Source organism: Pleurodeles waltl, chromosome 4_1 (genome assembly GCF_031143425.1).
Source record: "Pleurodeles waltl isolate 20211129_DDA chromosome 4_1, aPleWal1.hap1.20221129, whole genome shotgun sequence".
Lineage (NCBI taxonomy): Eukaryota > Metazoa > Chordata > Amphibia > Caudata > Salamandridae > Pleurodeles > Pleurodeles waltl.
In genome coordinates this window covers 968,401,029-968,416,378 of record NC_090442.1, presented here as the reverse complement: position 1 = coordinate 968,416,378, position 15,350 = coordinate 968,401,029, and the positions used below count along the sequence as shown (strand labels likewise).

Genomic DNA, 15,350 nt, shown 5'->3' with positions numbered 1-15,350 from the left:
AGGGGTGCCTGTCGAACCCTGAGCCCCCTGATGGTCTGAATACTGGTGGTGGCCTATGCAGAGCTGGATGGGCGCCGGAGGGCATCACAGTAGCCACAAGGAGGTGAGTACAGTGCCCATCATTACTACTTACACCTGGTGGGGTGGTATCCGGGTAGGGGGATGTGTGTCTGTGGGTGCCCCTAGGCAAGGCCTGACATTGCAGAGTAGGTCCCATGTTGGCCTGGGTTCTGATGTGATAGTTCACCTACCTAGCTTGTAGGCATCCACTGCTGGGCAAGGCTGTGTGTGTCCCAGGTATGCTGCAGTTGGTGGTATGTGTCCCTCCCCATGCCCTGGTGACTAGCATTGTTACTGGTAGTGCATTGCATAGTGCGTAGGCCTGTTCCCTGTGTGTGAGCGTGCTGTGTACGCCAACAGTGGTGTTGGTGCAGCCATTGACAAAGTTTATCCTTTGTCTCCTCCCCCTTTTTGTCCTGTCATCCTGTCCTTATGTGCATTAGCGTCATCTGGTGGAAGAGCAGAGGCACCGGCGATGGAGGGAGCTGTATCCCACAGGACCCAGGAGGCAGAGTCCACCAACGTTGAGGGCACCAGTGGGACGGAGAGCGAGGGGAGCACCACGGACTGGAGGAGACAGTTCGGACCCAGATACCTCCTCCGATGGAAGCTCCCTGGTGGTGGCCGACACCTCTGTGCCCACCCCAGCTACAGGTACATCCGCCACCCTACGTACCAGTACCGCCCTCCCAGCAGCCCCTCATCGAGTTGCCCATGCAGGAGGGTGGGCATCTCCTTCACCCCAAGCACCTCAGGCCCTGCCCCAGTTAGCCCTGCTGCCCTGGGTGAGGAGGCTATTGACCTCCTGAGCTCCATATCTGTTGGGCAGTCAACCATTATAAATCCCATCCAGGGTCTGGCAGCCCAAATGCAACAGACCAATGCATTTCTGGAGGGCATTCACACTGGCTTAGCGGCCCAACAGAGATCAGTTCTGGCCTCCTCTCTGATGGCAGCCATTGTCCCTGTTTCCCCCCCTCCAACTTCCTTTACCCAATCCCATTCCCCTCAACCCCAACCTATACAAAGCACACAAGCAGATGAGCATGCACACAAGACAACACACAAGAGTGGCACAGGCAAACACAAGCACCACACATCATCCCACAGGCACTCACACAAACACCATCCAGTTGCAGACATCCACTGCCTCCACTGTGTCCCCATCCTCCTCCATCTCCCTCCCAGTTGCGCCTACACTCACACCTGCATGCACTACATCCCCTACTGCCATCACCAGCACACCTATCAGAACACACACCTCACTGGGAGACACCTCCACAAAAGCCATGCACACTTCCCCTGTGTCCTCTCCCACTGTGTCTGCCCCCCCAAGGTACACAAACGCAAGCACTTAGACACCCAACAGCCACAACAGCATCCAGCCCATGCACCTGCACCTAAACACAGCTGAAAGACACCTCCCACAACCACTCCCTCTTCCTCCAGTCCCATACCTTCTCCCTCTCCCCTCCCCAATGTCCCTAGGCAGATTTTTCTCCCCACCATTGACCTCTTCCCTACACCCCCCCATCCTTCATGTCTGGCCAGGGTGGCTAAGACCCAGGGAAGCACCTCAGCGACCCAGTCCAGGGGCCCAGTAGTGCCCACACCCACTCATGGTGGGAAAGGATCCAGGGCACCAGGCTGCCTCACGGAAAGTGTGCCTGTTCCAAATGCTGCCAGGAAGGGCAACGATCCGTCTCCAGCTGCTGCCAGGAAGGGCAAGGAGCCGTCTCCAGCTGCTGCCATTAAGGGCAAGGAACCAGCCCCAACTGCTGCCAGGAAGGGCAAGGAGCCATCCCCAGCTGCTGCCAAGAAGGGCAAGGAGCCATCCCCAGCTGCTGCCAGGAAGGGCAAGGAGCCATCCCCAGCTGCTGCCAGGAAGGGCAAGGAGCCGTCCCAGCTGCTGCCAATAAGGGCAAGGAACCAGCCCCAACTGCTGCCAGGTAGGGCAAGGAGCCATCCCCAGCTGCTGCCAGGAAGGGCAAGGGGCCTTCACCAGCAGGCAGGAAGGACAAGGGTCCTGATGCTGGGACTCATTCGGAGCTCCCACCACCAACCATGGTTGTGCAGCCATCCGAGGCTGCAGGGGATGGGCAGGAGCTCCCCCCACAACCACCGCCAGCAGCAGCAACACCACCACCGGCAGTGGGCAGCCGTCCAAGGCTGCAGGGGATGGGCAGGAGCTTCCCCCCACAACCACCACCAGCAGCAGCAGCACCACCACCAACACTGAGCAGCCGTCCAAGGCTGCAGGGGATGGGCAGGAGCTTCCCCTCACAAACATTAGAAGCAGCAGCACCACCAGCAGTGGGGAGCTATCTGAGGCTGCAGGAGATAGGCAGGTGCTTCCCCCCCACAGCCACCGCCGCAGCAACACCACTGCCACCACTGAACAGCCATCACCGCCAGGCTCATTCTGTAGACCTGCCTCCGTGGGCTGTCGTGCGGCCTGCCCCCTGCTAATTCTGTGGGAATGACACCCACTTGAGAGACTGTGAACTTGCGCTCCCCAAGATCTGCATCACAGAGCACATTGCCCCCTCAAGAACCAGTGTGGAAGCCCCCCACTCACCCCATCCTCCCGAGGAACACGAGCATAGGGCACAATACCCCCTCCAGAACCAGTGGGGAAGCCACCCACTCACCCCATCCTCCCCAGGAACAAGAGCACAGGGCACAATGCCACCTCCAGAACCAGTGGTCAAGTCACCCACTCAAGAGACTGTGGCCTTGCACTGACCAGGATCATGCATGGGGCATGTTGTCCCCTCCAGAGCCAGTGGTCAAGTCACCCACTTGAGAGACTGTGGCCTTGTACTCCACAGGGCCAGTGGTGTTGTTCCATCTGCCGGCTGAGGTGCTCCCCTATTCCTGGTGCCCCTGAGGTTCCTGCCTGTTTTCCAAATGATGCCCCTGCAGTGTTCTCTTCGTGTTGTGGCAGGAGACAAGTGGGGCCTTGGACTTTGTCATGTGGCCCTGTGGCCCACGCACATTGAGGACTGGGCAGTGTCCCTTGAATTGTACATATGTATATACTTTTAGATTGGATGTACGTATTTCTACTGTATTTATATTATTACACTCACTTTCATCTATTTGTGTTGTCCTTGCATTATTCCTGATGGGTACGGGGTATATATGTTTTCTTACTGCATCTGATTGTGTGTATGGGGTTGGGGGTAGGGGTGTGTGTGTTGCGTGTCACTCTCTTCCCCCCCACCCCCTGTGTGCTAGGCGGCTGTACTCACTGTGGTCATCTTCGCCGTCGTTGGTGTTCTTGGTGGAGCAGGACCATCGGAAATATTTTCAGCTCAGGCTCCATGGCGGCGTGGTTGTTCCCTGTGTCTCGAATGGTGAGTCTTCTCCCTTCTGTGCAGTGTTTCCGCCAGGTCTTTTGGAAAAGGTGGCTGATTGGTACCGCCCCGGAAAAAGTGGCTGATTGCACTGTCATAATACAGTGGGTGGAACATTGTCTTCCGCCTGGCTGTAGGCGGCTACCGCCGTGGTGGTTGTTGTTTCCGTCCTGGCAGTCGGTGTGGTGAAGTGGCCGTCTATCTGAGCTCTTTCCGCCATGGTCATAACTTGGCGGTAATTACTGCCAGCCTGTTGGAGGTATTACCGCCACTTCATCACTGACTGCCAGGGTTGTAATGAGGGCCTATAGTTTTTTTTGGGGGGGAGGGCATGGCCTTGACTATGCTCATGAAAAAAGTAGTCCCAGGTGTCTAGTGGGCATTCTGCCCCCCACCGTGAGACAGATGGGGTAATTGTATTGTTCTGCCCTTCATGGGGTATACAGACCATTTTCATTTTCTGGGGGGGGTTGAGGGCATGGCCATGCCCATACTGGGCAGCCTCCTCCCTACAAATATAAAAACATAATCCCTGGTGTCTAGTGGGCTTTCTGCCCCCCCCCCAGGAGGTTTGGGGGCAGATGAGGTCATGGCCCCCATCTCCCCCAGATTGTTTTTTTAAGGGGGGGGGCACAAGCCTGTGCCAAGGGGCCCGTTAACCCTTCCTGGTGTTGAAAGGGTAGATTCCTGCTTGTTGCCCTCCTGCTCCCATCAGCTCATTTCACTTTCATTTTAATTGAAATGATGTCAGCACCCCATGTGAGTCAATCAGTATTTCAGCGAAAATACTGAAAACGCCTCCCCAGCTCCCGAGGCTTTTTTCAGTTGCAGGAAATCCCTCTGGTGCGAGCAGAAGAGGGATTTCCTGCCTCGCGTGCCAGGATGGCTTTGAGTCTTCCTGTGCACATGAGCACTGTGTGTGCGGATGGCTTGGAGCGGTCCTGCACACACAAGGAGTTAAGTGTGGTTGTAAATATCGATTGCTATATGATCCTCTTTCTATGGGCTAATTGAGCGGTAGTACAAAGTTGGTATATATATATATATATATATATATATATATATAGTAACCCAACGCTCTCCTAATCCAAAGAGAACCAGGACACCTCTGTATGCGATTCCAGCATTTATTCACAGCAAACAAAACAACTCCAACGCGTTTCGGCAATCAGCCTTGTTCCGTGAACAAAAACTGAAACTGTTGTAGGGGGTGGGCACAAATATCTTAATCGAATGAGGTAAATTATGTTTGAGATTGAGAGTTGGGGGTTATCTGAGCTCTGCCTAAGTCCCTTTGAGATGTAGCCACTCATCCTCCATCCCTTTGGTGTGAATTTCCTTTCCAGGACAAGCATAGGTGTTTTTCAACACCTACCACTATGATCTTTTTTAAGAAACAAAAAGCGGCTTTTTCATCTGGGGCGTCCAAGTTCTCAGAACCAATAAGTTGAGAGCTATCAGTCTCGAGGGTTATAGATCCAACTCATCATTTTCAATGATTTTAGGTAGGGTGTCTCATATAGATTTTAAAATGAAGAGTGATATTTCTTAGTCAAGATGACATTGATAGGAAAAGCAATGAACTTATAAAAAAAGATTCTCTTTTGTTAAAGAACACTCTGAACCCATGGCCAACTCTTCCTTTACTCTTCCTCTTGTGTTTATGTTACACATATCTAACAACGTGAAAAGTGTCCTGGCACTGAGCAGATGTGAGTCTAGTCAGACCAAGCACCCAATAGGACTACTCGAAAAGCCATGTCTTTAGCTTCTTGCTGAATTCAAGAAGTATGGCAAAGGCTCTTATGTGCAGTGGCAGGTTGTTTCACACTTTAGGAGTGATATAGGAGAAGGCATGCGATCTGGTTTTCTTTATGCATGAAGTAGAAGTCCAGATTAGCAGAGTTGTCTGGAAGATTTGTGAATACGGATTGGGATTATTAAGGTATGCTGTGCCACTGGTATGTTGCGCCTTGAAACTGTGGGTGAGGATTCCAAATTGTGTTTGTGTGTGTATGGGAAATCAGTAGATTTCAGGTGTTGTGTGATGTGAGTGCAGATGTGAGCATGTGACTGCTATTTCAGGCTAGGTTACACATAATAGGGCAGTGGCATTTACTACCCATTGAGGTTGACTTGAATCCTTTGACTCAGATAGTATCGTGAGATAATCCAGTCAAACAAAATATACCATTAAACATCAAATATTTAACATAATCATTGTGGAGTCAGTAATTTATACATACCATGACCTATGTTGTCATGAAGCATCATACCAGTTTAGTAAAGTTCAAAAATGTATTGCCCTCAAATTAACAACGCTAAAGTCACATAAATGAGGCGCAAGACCAAATGATCGAAAGACAGAAACAAAACATGCTGTCCAAAGCATCTAAAGTATCTCAATTTTGCCAATGTATTAACCATTAGCACACCAAAAGAATAACACAGAATAGCAACAGAATTAAGTGAATAATAGGAACAGTATATATTTAGTTTGTGCAGTTGAATTAATCACAATCAATTAATATAGATTCAAGAGCAAATATTAGGGCAGGCATCCCTAACTAACACTCTAATTCAAAAAGCATGTGTTGGCTTCATACAAAAATAAAATAAGACAGAAATTTATTTGGAAAACATCTACGACACTAACCAAAATAAGCAGTTGGATTTTCTAAAGAGAAAACATGCAAAGAAAAACAAACGCACATTGGTTATACCTCTCCTAAATGGTTCAGCAATCAGTAGAATTTTTGTCAGCAGAGTGAAGGAACATCAGGCCTTCATTAATTAGCATCAGGACATGAAAGGGAGACAGTTCAGTAAAGTTGAGCTTCATATAAATGAACTCTTAGAATCATAGACAAGAGCTAAACAACAGACTCTGACAGTGCAGAAAGCTAAACAGAAAAACTCTGACTTACATCACCTAAAAGTTTGCTATAATAAAGTCCCAAAAGTTAATAACTAAGCTTCTATTTGACAAGACATAGGTGGTTTAGTACACAGCCAATAACACATAATTTGCACTTCAGATATAACTTTTCTTTGTTTTCTTGATCCAAGGTTTGGTTCACGCTGTCACGTGGTCAGCAGCTTCCGTACAAAAATTACAAATTAAGCTACACAGGAACATGACGAGCTTCCTTCCCATTGTTAGATGTAACAATTATTAACTCGAGGAAAGTACGAAATATGAATCAGGAGCACAACAGAATTTTCCACTATGCAAGTCACACAGGATGTTTGAAGAAACATTATTTTACAAAGTTAACACAATATTTAAACATTGTGTTTGTGGAAAATTACTAAAACATGAGCCCTTTTAACTAATGCTAAACATGAAGAACAAAACATTTCATTTAATTGTAAACCATTAATCTTTTAGTACATATTAATAATCCTCTTTTGTCAGTACATATAATTATGAATAAACAAAATACATTCTCATTATTAGTTATTATTTCCACATAAACGTTTGTTGTGGCTGAGACCAGATCAATCACTTTTCAGAGCACATGTTTATTTTTCTAACACACGTTTTCAGTTAGGTCTTTTAATACATGTTTTTTCATGTTATGTTTTAGTGACTCTTTTTATTAATAATGTTTGCAATCTAACAGAGGTTGAGAAAGATTCTGGCTGCTAAGTTCTGAATGGTCTGCAGGCTTCTGGTGCATTTTTTGTTGATCCCGGCATGGAGAGTGGTAGTTCAGCTTGCTTGTGACCAGGGAGTGCATCACAGTTTTACGGGTGCTGATTAGGAGCCATCTGAAAATCTTTCTAAGCAACTTCCGGGTTTTGAAGCATGAGGTGTTGATGGCGTTGACATGGATGGTGATGTTGGTTTCATTATCAATGACAATCCAGAGGTTCGACAGGGTTGTCAGGGTAGGTGTCAGTCCTAGCCCTGTTGGCCACCAGGTAGAATGTCATGGTGAATTGCTCTTCCCACAGAAAATGATTTTGGTCATGTCGGTGTTAAACTTTAAACTGTTGGTCTTCTTTCAATGGACGATTTGAGTCCTGCAGACATTGAACTTGATCCGGGTTCCTGAGGGAGAGCATGAGTTGTGTGTCATTGGCATAGGAGAGGACATTGATATCATTAACCCCAGTGATGCTGACTAGAGGGTAATCAAATGCAAGCTGTGACTCTTATCATTTCCATTACTGGATTTACGCAAACCGCACCAAAGATTCTCACACTTACCTGCTGATTTATGCTTTTGATTATGATAAACTACGTGAGTATGCTCTGTACCCTAAGTTTGTACTATGCATATGTCCCTTAATAAAGAAACATGAAAAAAAATGCCCAAGATGCTAACTGCAAAAATACAAAACAATATCCAGCTGAGACGCATGTCTGAAAAAATAATTGTGAGCCAGGCCCACTTATCATAATATGCCGTGACATTTTTAAGTAGTGCTATAAAGTTCATAAACAATGTATTCCATTGCATTTGAATTATCAATTTGGGACAAAGAGGTGCATAAGGGTATGCATTTGAGTTATGGTAAATGGGGGTGCACGTCATTGATGTTAACAAACAATTTATCCACAGATTTGATACCTATGTCAGATAAGTGAACATAAAACTGCTTAAATGTGATTAACCAAGTTTTATTGATAAATGTAAAAGCTGGATGAATTAGACCCCGAATACACATTAAAATATATTTGCATTTCATTTTTTGGGAAGTAAGTTTCATACCTGATGTAGAGACATGATGAGTCCTGGGCAGACAGTGTACAGAAAATATGTAGGTTCTACCTTGTTTTCGTTGTGACAAGTGCGCCACATAAGACATCTGTGAGAGATAATCCAATAGTATCCTTTGGTTATGAGGGACTAGCAATGCTTGCCAATACGCGGTATGGCAATGGTTCTTGGCTATCATTGATCAAAACAACATATAGAAGACACTTTACAGATGATATAGAGAAGCAAATGTATACATCTGTTCCCAGAAAAAATCCGCAAATACAATGTACTCAGTAGCTCGAATGTTTTTGAATTCACAGAGTATTTGAAAGGTGAGAGATGAAAGCCTTAACAATAGAACAATAGAACAATAGAAAGGTTGTCAACAGAACTCCTTGTAAACTGTTTACGACAATGTGAACGCATTTCTGCTTTTAGGTATTCAAAAATATATTAACATGAATGCAATTTCAATTTGAAACTATTTTATTTGCTTCTTTAATAAAAAACTATGGCCCTCAGTACAACTTCGGTGGTCTTTTCAAAAGACCGTCAAAGCTGTGGGTGCCACTATACCGCCAGTGCTGGCGGTATATCTGGCTCCCTATTATGACTTTTCCGCTGGGCCAGCAGACGGAAACAGCATTTCCGTCCGCTGGCCCAGCGGAAAAGTCACATCAACATTGCAGCCGGCTCATAATAGAGCCGAAGGCAATGATGATGTGCAGCACTGCCTGAAATTCGCGATGGGGCTGTGCCTGGGGGCCCCTGCACTGCCCATGCTAAGTGCATGGGCAGTGCAGGGGCTCCCAGGAGCAGCCCGAGTCCCCCTTACCGCCAGCCTTTTCATGGCAGTGTTTACCGCCGTGGACAGGCAGGCGGTTGAGGACTCCTATTATGACTGCCAGGCAGAAGCCTAGCAATATGTTGGAGGGGCCGGTAGTATGCCCGTGGCTAATGCGCCACGGTCATAATAGCTGGAGGTACACCGCCAGCCTGTTGGCGGTGTTATCGCCAGCTTACCACCGGCCTCCAGGGTCCAGGCCCTATGTCTGCCCATGCAGAAACCTGTTTCATTAAAGCCCCACCAGTTTTGCAGTGTTCCTTCCTATTCACAGTCTTGAAATTGATGCACTCTCTTTGATAGAAGTACATCTCTAATATTTTCAGGCAGGGAATGGGTGATGGAAAACTTTCTGGTTTCTCACAGACTGGTATCTTTATGGGTGTTGTCAACCTTGCCAGAGAATCTTAGTCCTGAAATGCTCACTCATCACCCCTGACTGGTGATTTAGTCACATGAAAAAGTATGCGTGAGTAAATCTTTTTTTGAGTGGTAAATTATATTCATAAATGTGGCTTTAATGAACATGAAGAACAATGCAGCCCGCATCCACTACTGATTTAAAAGAATTATGGAGTTTGTATATCGAGGGAGTAGATTTATTTTTTATGAGTCAATTTAAAACTCTTTGTAAGACAATTGTCTATATATCAATTTGTCCCTACTACTGCTTCAAAATTAGCTAGTTCCTGTTGTAGGGCTATCACCGACGTGGATGGGGAGGTAAGGGAGAGGAGCACGTCATCAGCAAAAGAAAGATTTTGTGGTTTGCAAAGCCAAATGGAATGCCTCAGATTGCGGCCCTGCTTCTTCTCTTGGCTGTTAGGGGTTGTATGCTAAGTGGAGATAAGAGCAATGAAAGTGTACAGCCCTGACTCTTACCATGTTGTAGTTGATAGAGGTCAGAGCCTACTCCATTAACTATCACATGGGAGCATGGATTCAAATAGTTTGCCTGGACCAGTGCTATAAAGTGTTCATCTATTTCAAACTTGCAGAGTTTGTGGAAAAGAAAGGTCCAGTCCACTCCATCAAAAGCTTTCCCAGCGTCCAGCCCAAAAGAATTGCAGGGATTTGTTTTTTGGTAGCCTTTTCAACCAGGTGGATCAACCTCTTGAAGTTATCATGCATTTGTCACCCTTGTATAAAGCCCGACTGGTTTGGGTGTACTAAGCCTGGCATAATATTTTCCCACATTGTGGCTAGTATTCTGGTGTAGAGTTTGGCGTCTGCATTAAGCAGTGATATAGGCAGCACAGCGGTGGGGCACCTTCCCTGGTTTAGGGATGACAGTAAGCAATGCCTCACTCATTGAGGGAGTAACCATATTTGTGGATGTTATATAATTGAAGAGCTTGGGTGTTAGTTCAGAGCTGAAGGTTTTGTAAAATTGAGGTTTAAGCTCATCGGGTCTTGGGGATTTGTGCACCTTGAGGCCCCTAATAGCTACCTGAACGTCTTCCTCATTGATCGGGCTATTCATGTCTTCATTCTAATTGATCAATACTTGGGGTAGCTTGACCCTGTCAAAATAGTCAAGCTGCGTCATTTTGCTTGGTGACTCATTTTGCTTGGTGTCTCTGCTGTATAGAGGGATCTATAAAAATCACAGAAGGTAACCACTATGTCTTGCTTAGAGGCCCTTTTTGTGTGTTAATGTGCCCAATGTAGTTTTTCTTGTGTTTGAGATGCAATTGCCGGGCCAGGTGAGTGCCTACCTCATGTGTCTAAGGTGGAGAAGAGTGAACTACACTCTGTTTGTGTATATTGCATTTAATTTCCCTCTTTAGGTTGTAACTTTCCTCAGTAGTGTTAGAGATCAAGTTTGAGGGGCATTTTTATGGGCTGTTTCTGCAGACTGGAGTTTGGCTTTAAGGGCCACCCTGTCCTTGGTCTTCTGCTTATTTTGTGCTGATAGAAGGGATACACTTTCCTCTTATCACAGCTTCAAAGGCGTCCCAAGTGGTGGCTGGATAGTTCTGCGCATGTCAGCTCTACAAAGGCAATATCTAGTGAGAGAACTGGGAAAGATCCAACAGCAGAGTTTGGCTCAGAGAACCAAGAGCCATATTTTTAAGCACTTCTGAATAACATGTTTTTTTAGTTTGTCTATCCGAGTGAGCAGTGTTCCACAACTTTCTGACTTAGGCAGAGAAAGAGCACTCTCTGAGCCATGTCTTGTTGAAACATAGTAGTACAGCCTTCAAGAATGTGTTGGCTAGAAAGGCATTTTCTAGGGTGCTGTATCTGAAATGTTGTTCTAGAAATGTTGGTCTGATTCCATACAGTGCTTGGTGTATAATGTGGAGTGCTTTAAATGAGATTCGTCAAGACACTGGCAGCCATTCTAATGTTACCCAGGCTGGGGTCTTGATGTCTCAGGGTTTCAGGTGTAAAAGTAGTGTAGCTGCTGAATTTTGTACCCATTGCCATTGGTTGAGGAGATTTTAAGGACCCGATAGCAGAAAGTCAAAATATATATGAGCACATAGCGAACTTTATTACAACATCAATTTGCAGTTAGAAAGTTAGATCTGCCGCAGAGATGAATTATAGATGTTTTGTGCTTGTGAAGGCACTACTGCTTGGTATATAGGCCAGGTATTTCTTCAGAAGGAGGTCAAATTCCCTGTCTAAGGATTTCAATGTTGTACCAGTTGAGGTTCTTTATTTTTATTTAACAATCCCTGTGTCACCTGTGTAGTTGTAACAAGACAGACTAAAGGATTGAATCAGTCCATGCAAAGGGTTGAGGCGCATACTTAAAAGAAAGGGGATGGGATTGAACGCTGGGGGACAGCGGTATCGAGGTAGTAGGGTCCGGAAGGGAACGGTGGAAGCAAGATGATGTGCCTCTAGTTGGATTGGAATGAAGCAATCCGGTAAATTGTTTTTCCTTGGATGCCCACATTCTCCAGTCTGGTTAGGAGTACTGGGTGGTGGACAGTGACAAAAGCAGCTGATAGATCTAGTAGGATCAAGTTGGCTGCTCCATTTGCATCCTCATGCAATCTCGGTTTGTCCATCGTAGAATCTATGATAGAATTGTCCCTCTGGAAGAAAAAAAGCTGACCTGGCATCTCCAAAGATACTGCTGTCAGTAGTGAACTCCCACATGTGAAATTAAGCTGCACTTCAAATTATTTTAGCTATATAGTATCAGTTTGCTATGTCTTTATTTTGCAGGGTTATTTGCATTCAGACAAGGATTCTTTAGAAATGGTTTAATAGAGGACCATTTAACCTCTTTCTGCGTGGTAGGCACGGTAACTGATGTATTGGTAATAATTTGAGCAGCTTTCACATTAATGCTTGGAAGCTAAGGTTCCCAGGAAAATAGTCAGGGGCATTTCAGATGGTGATCCATAGCTCTCAAGCATTGGTCAGATAATGGGTTGAATATACTAACAATATTTCCCTCCGTTTGAGTACGCACTGCTGTTTCAGAATGATTGTTGTTTCTTGTACCCTTTTATGTAAGGAGGATGTGTAGCTCTTTTGCCTTTTCTACAAAATGAATGGCTTTTGATTTCATTAGTGATGGTATTAATTCATTGTAGAAAGTCTGGAGACAGTTCTGAAAACTTCCTTTGAGGGGTGCGAAGCAAAGGCAAGACAAATGGAGGGATATTTATTTTGTTTTTGTTTTATTTATGTTATTCTGTACTAATGTTCCTATATTCTTAAAAAATCCTAATAGTCTCAATAATGTCAAAGATTCTGAAACATCTTTTCCGGATAATTACTGAAAAATCCGTGCTTGCATACCATTCTGATATTTGAAAATGAAAAACGTTCAACTTTTCTTACGAACTCTCATCTCCAGTGTACAATCGTTGTCATTTTTAGCTTTGTCTTTCTAATATTTTTTTCCACGTTTTCATTAGGTGACTTTATAGATGAAATGTGTTTTTCAGATTTTCGAACGGATTTTGTTCATCTGGGCGATACGACATCCGGCCAGTGGATATGTTCAGGGAATTAATGACATCCTTACACCGTTCTTTGTGGTCTTCATTAGTGACTATACAGGTAAAATCTGTGATGGAAATGTCTGAAGTTTTCAAAGAAGCACAATAGCTAAATATTCTAATGCTTGCAAATTAGTATGATAGCATGTACATTACCTTACCTTGGACAGCAATCAGATTATATTTGCGTTGATTACTTGAACCTGAGCACTCTTCTCAGCAGTTAAATTAGTAGTATCTTTGTGTTTTAGCTTATGAAGAAGCTCATATAATGATACTTCGATACCATTCACAGCACTGATGCTAGGTCTGAAGGTACACATTTTAACATTTCTGCAGAATGTCCTCTAACCCAGGTGTGCAGACTGTTCATGGAGCTGCATTTAAAAAATAGCACCCTCCCCTCTACTTCCTCCTAACCACACAAACGTAGAGAAGGAAATTTGTGTAGCTCCATACAGCATCTTTTTTGCAGCAGAGAGCAAAGCTAGTTAAAATGTGAAATGCTGCTTCCCCCTTAAGTGTCCCTCCCTTGACACATTTGCATTGGAGTAACCTGAACATGGTAAGTGTCCTCCAAGTGTTGTTCATAGCCATAAAACTGTGTCAAAGGTATGGGCAAACCAATGACTTTTTGATTCCACCCCCCCCCCCCTTAGTTTTGCCCTCTGCACCTTGTTGAGTCTGCAAGGAACCTAAGATTCCTCTATTTGGTTTAGCTTTCTAAAAACCTTCCAAATGTTATGCAGAATCATTAAATATTGCTAAAATTATATGAACTTAAGGGGCCAGTCTTCACCATTCAATGGACTGTTGTGCCATTCACATTCTTCTTCAGTATACTAGAGTACACAGCATGAGACAATATATCAGTCTTCAGCTGCTGGCTGTTGTCTCTGTGAGAGCATTATGCACATCTATACATAAAGTAATTCCCCCGAGTGTCAGGTTCTACAATGGTAATATGTGCATTGAAGAGGACCCCTGCCCTTCTTCAAGCAACAAAGGTTTTACAAAAACCATGGCTAAATCAAACAAGCATTTACAAAGCCAAAGGGCTAGTGACCAACACTCGGCCTATTGGCTGTGCCAATGCTTGTTAACAGAGTTCCACCTTGATGAATCTACATGAAACTGACCATATGTATGACCACTAAACATGCCATGTGAAAACATTAATGACCCAGCTTTTAACTATACCCCCTTCAACAATCAGTACAAATTTAAAATTGGCAAGAGTCAGTTAAACATGCTAAGCATCTGTTACATTACATGCAAATTCGTTCAAGGGCTCCAAAGGAATAGGCAAATCAAACAAGCATTGGCAAAGCCTATAGGTCTCAGTTGAAAGCAACTAAATTTGTGAATATTTTTTGCCGTGCCTGTGGAACATTGGCAACAGCAAATGTTTTTTGCTAATCCTGTTCAGCATCAGCAAAAAATAAAATGAATGAAAAATAATTCTATGACGTATTGGTGAAGATGCACTTCAGGCCAGACACTATTGCAGCCTTATACAATGGGTGTTTTGTTGGAGTTTTGGGCACAAACTTGGACTGAACAAGGTATATTGGACGTAATGGAGGAGTTGTGAGCTGATGGTCAGAGCTGCGGTCTTTAGGACTGAAAAACCAGGTTCGACTACGGCGTCGGCTCAGCATCCTGTGATCCTGGGCAAATCACTTAATCTCCCCATGCCTGAAAAACATCTTACTGCTTAAAGTAATCTGGTGCTCAGGTAAAGTGCTCCAGTGCCCTTGAGTTGGCTGCCTGCAATATAAAAACTGCGAAAGTGGAAAACAAAAGATAGTGTGCTAAAATACATAAAGGTTAATTTGAACAGGAACGTCTCGCTTTCGTCATTAAATGTAACTTTTGTTGGGGCTATGAACAGTTACTTATTGTGAGAGGAAGAGTGCCTTGATACGTTTGACAGTTCTGTTATAAAGTTGAAAGCCCTCACCTCAGGCTGACAAAATGCCAGGGCACAGATATTCGAAAAATAATTACAATTCGAGTGACAGCTGACACCCCAGAGGTAACTGGGATCCAACGTCTTCCTCTGCAGTAGATCAAAGCGATCCCAATTCATTTAATTGAGAAATAGGCGTTTGGGAAAAGGCACTGCACACGAATAACCAGACGATGCCTCTTTGGAGTTATTGAATTAATTGTCATCAGCTGGGCTTCTAACATACAGGATACGGGATTTAGATTAGACTTATTTTTATTTTTGTTAATGAAGGCCACATTTCAATAGAACCCATAAAACAGCATTAAATCGTGTTTGTTTTTAAAGATGAAAGTGGTATTTTCACCATTCCACTGATTACTTTTTGCTCACGTTGTGCGAGAAGCTCAAGGAGATACAGGAAACTGATATTATGAGCTCCCAAATAAGAGG

At 44.6% G+C, this 15,350-nt stretch overlaps 1 protein-coding gene across 6 annotated transcripts in view; it reads left to right on the top strand.

Annotated features, from left to right (window-relative positions):
• The window catches only part of TBC1D22A (TBC1 domain family member 22A), a 1,763,002-nt gene that overhangs the window by 433,986 nt on the left and 1,313,666 nt on the right, over positions 1–15,350 (top strand). For all 6 annotated transcript variants that reach the window (XM_069229720.1, XM_069229719.1, XM_069229718.1 and 3 more), the window contains exon 8: positions 12,893–13,007. In XM_069229720.1, coding sequence (XP_069085821.1) covers positions 12,893–13,007 — 115 coding nt within the window. The remainder of the gene's footprint in view (positions 1–12,892; positions 13,008–15,350) is intronic.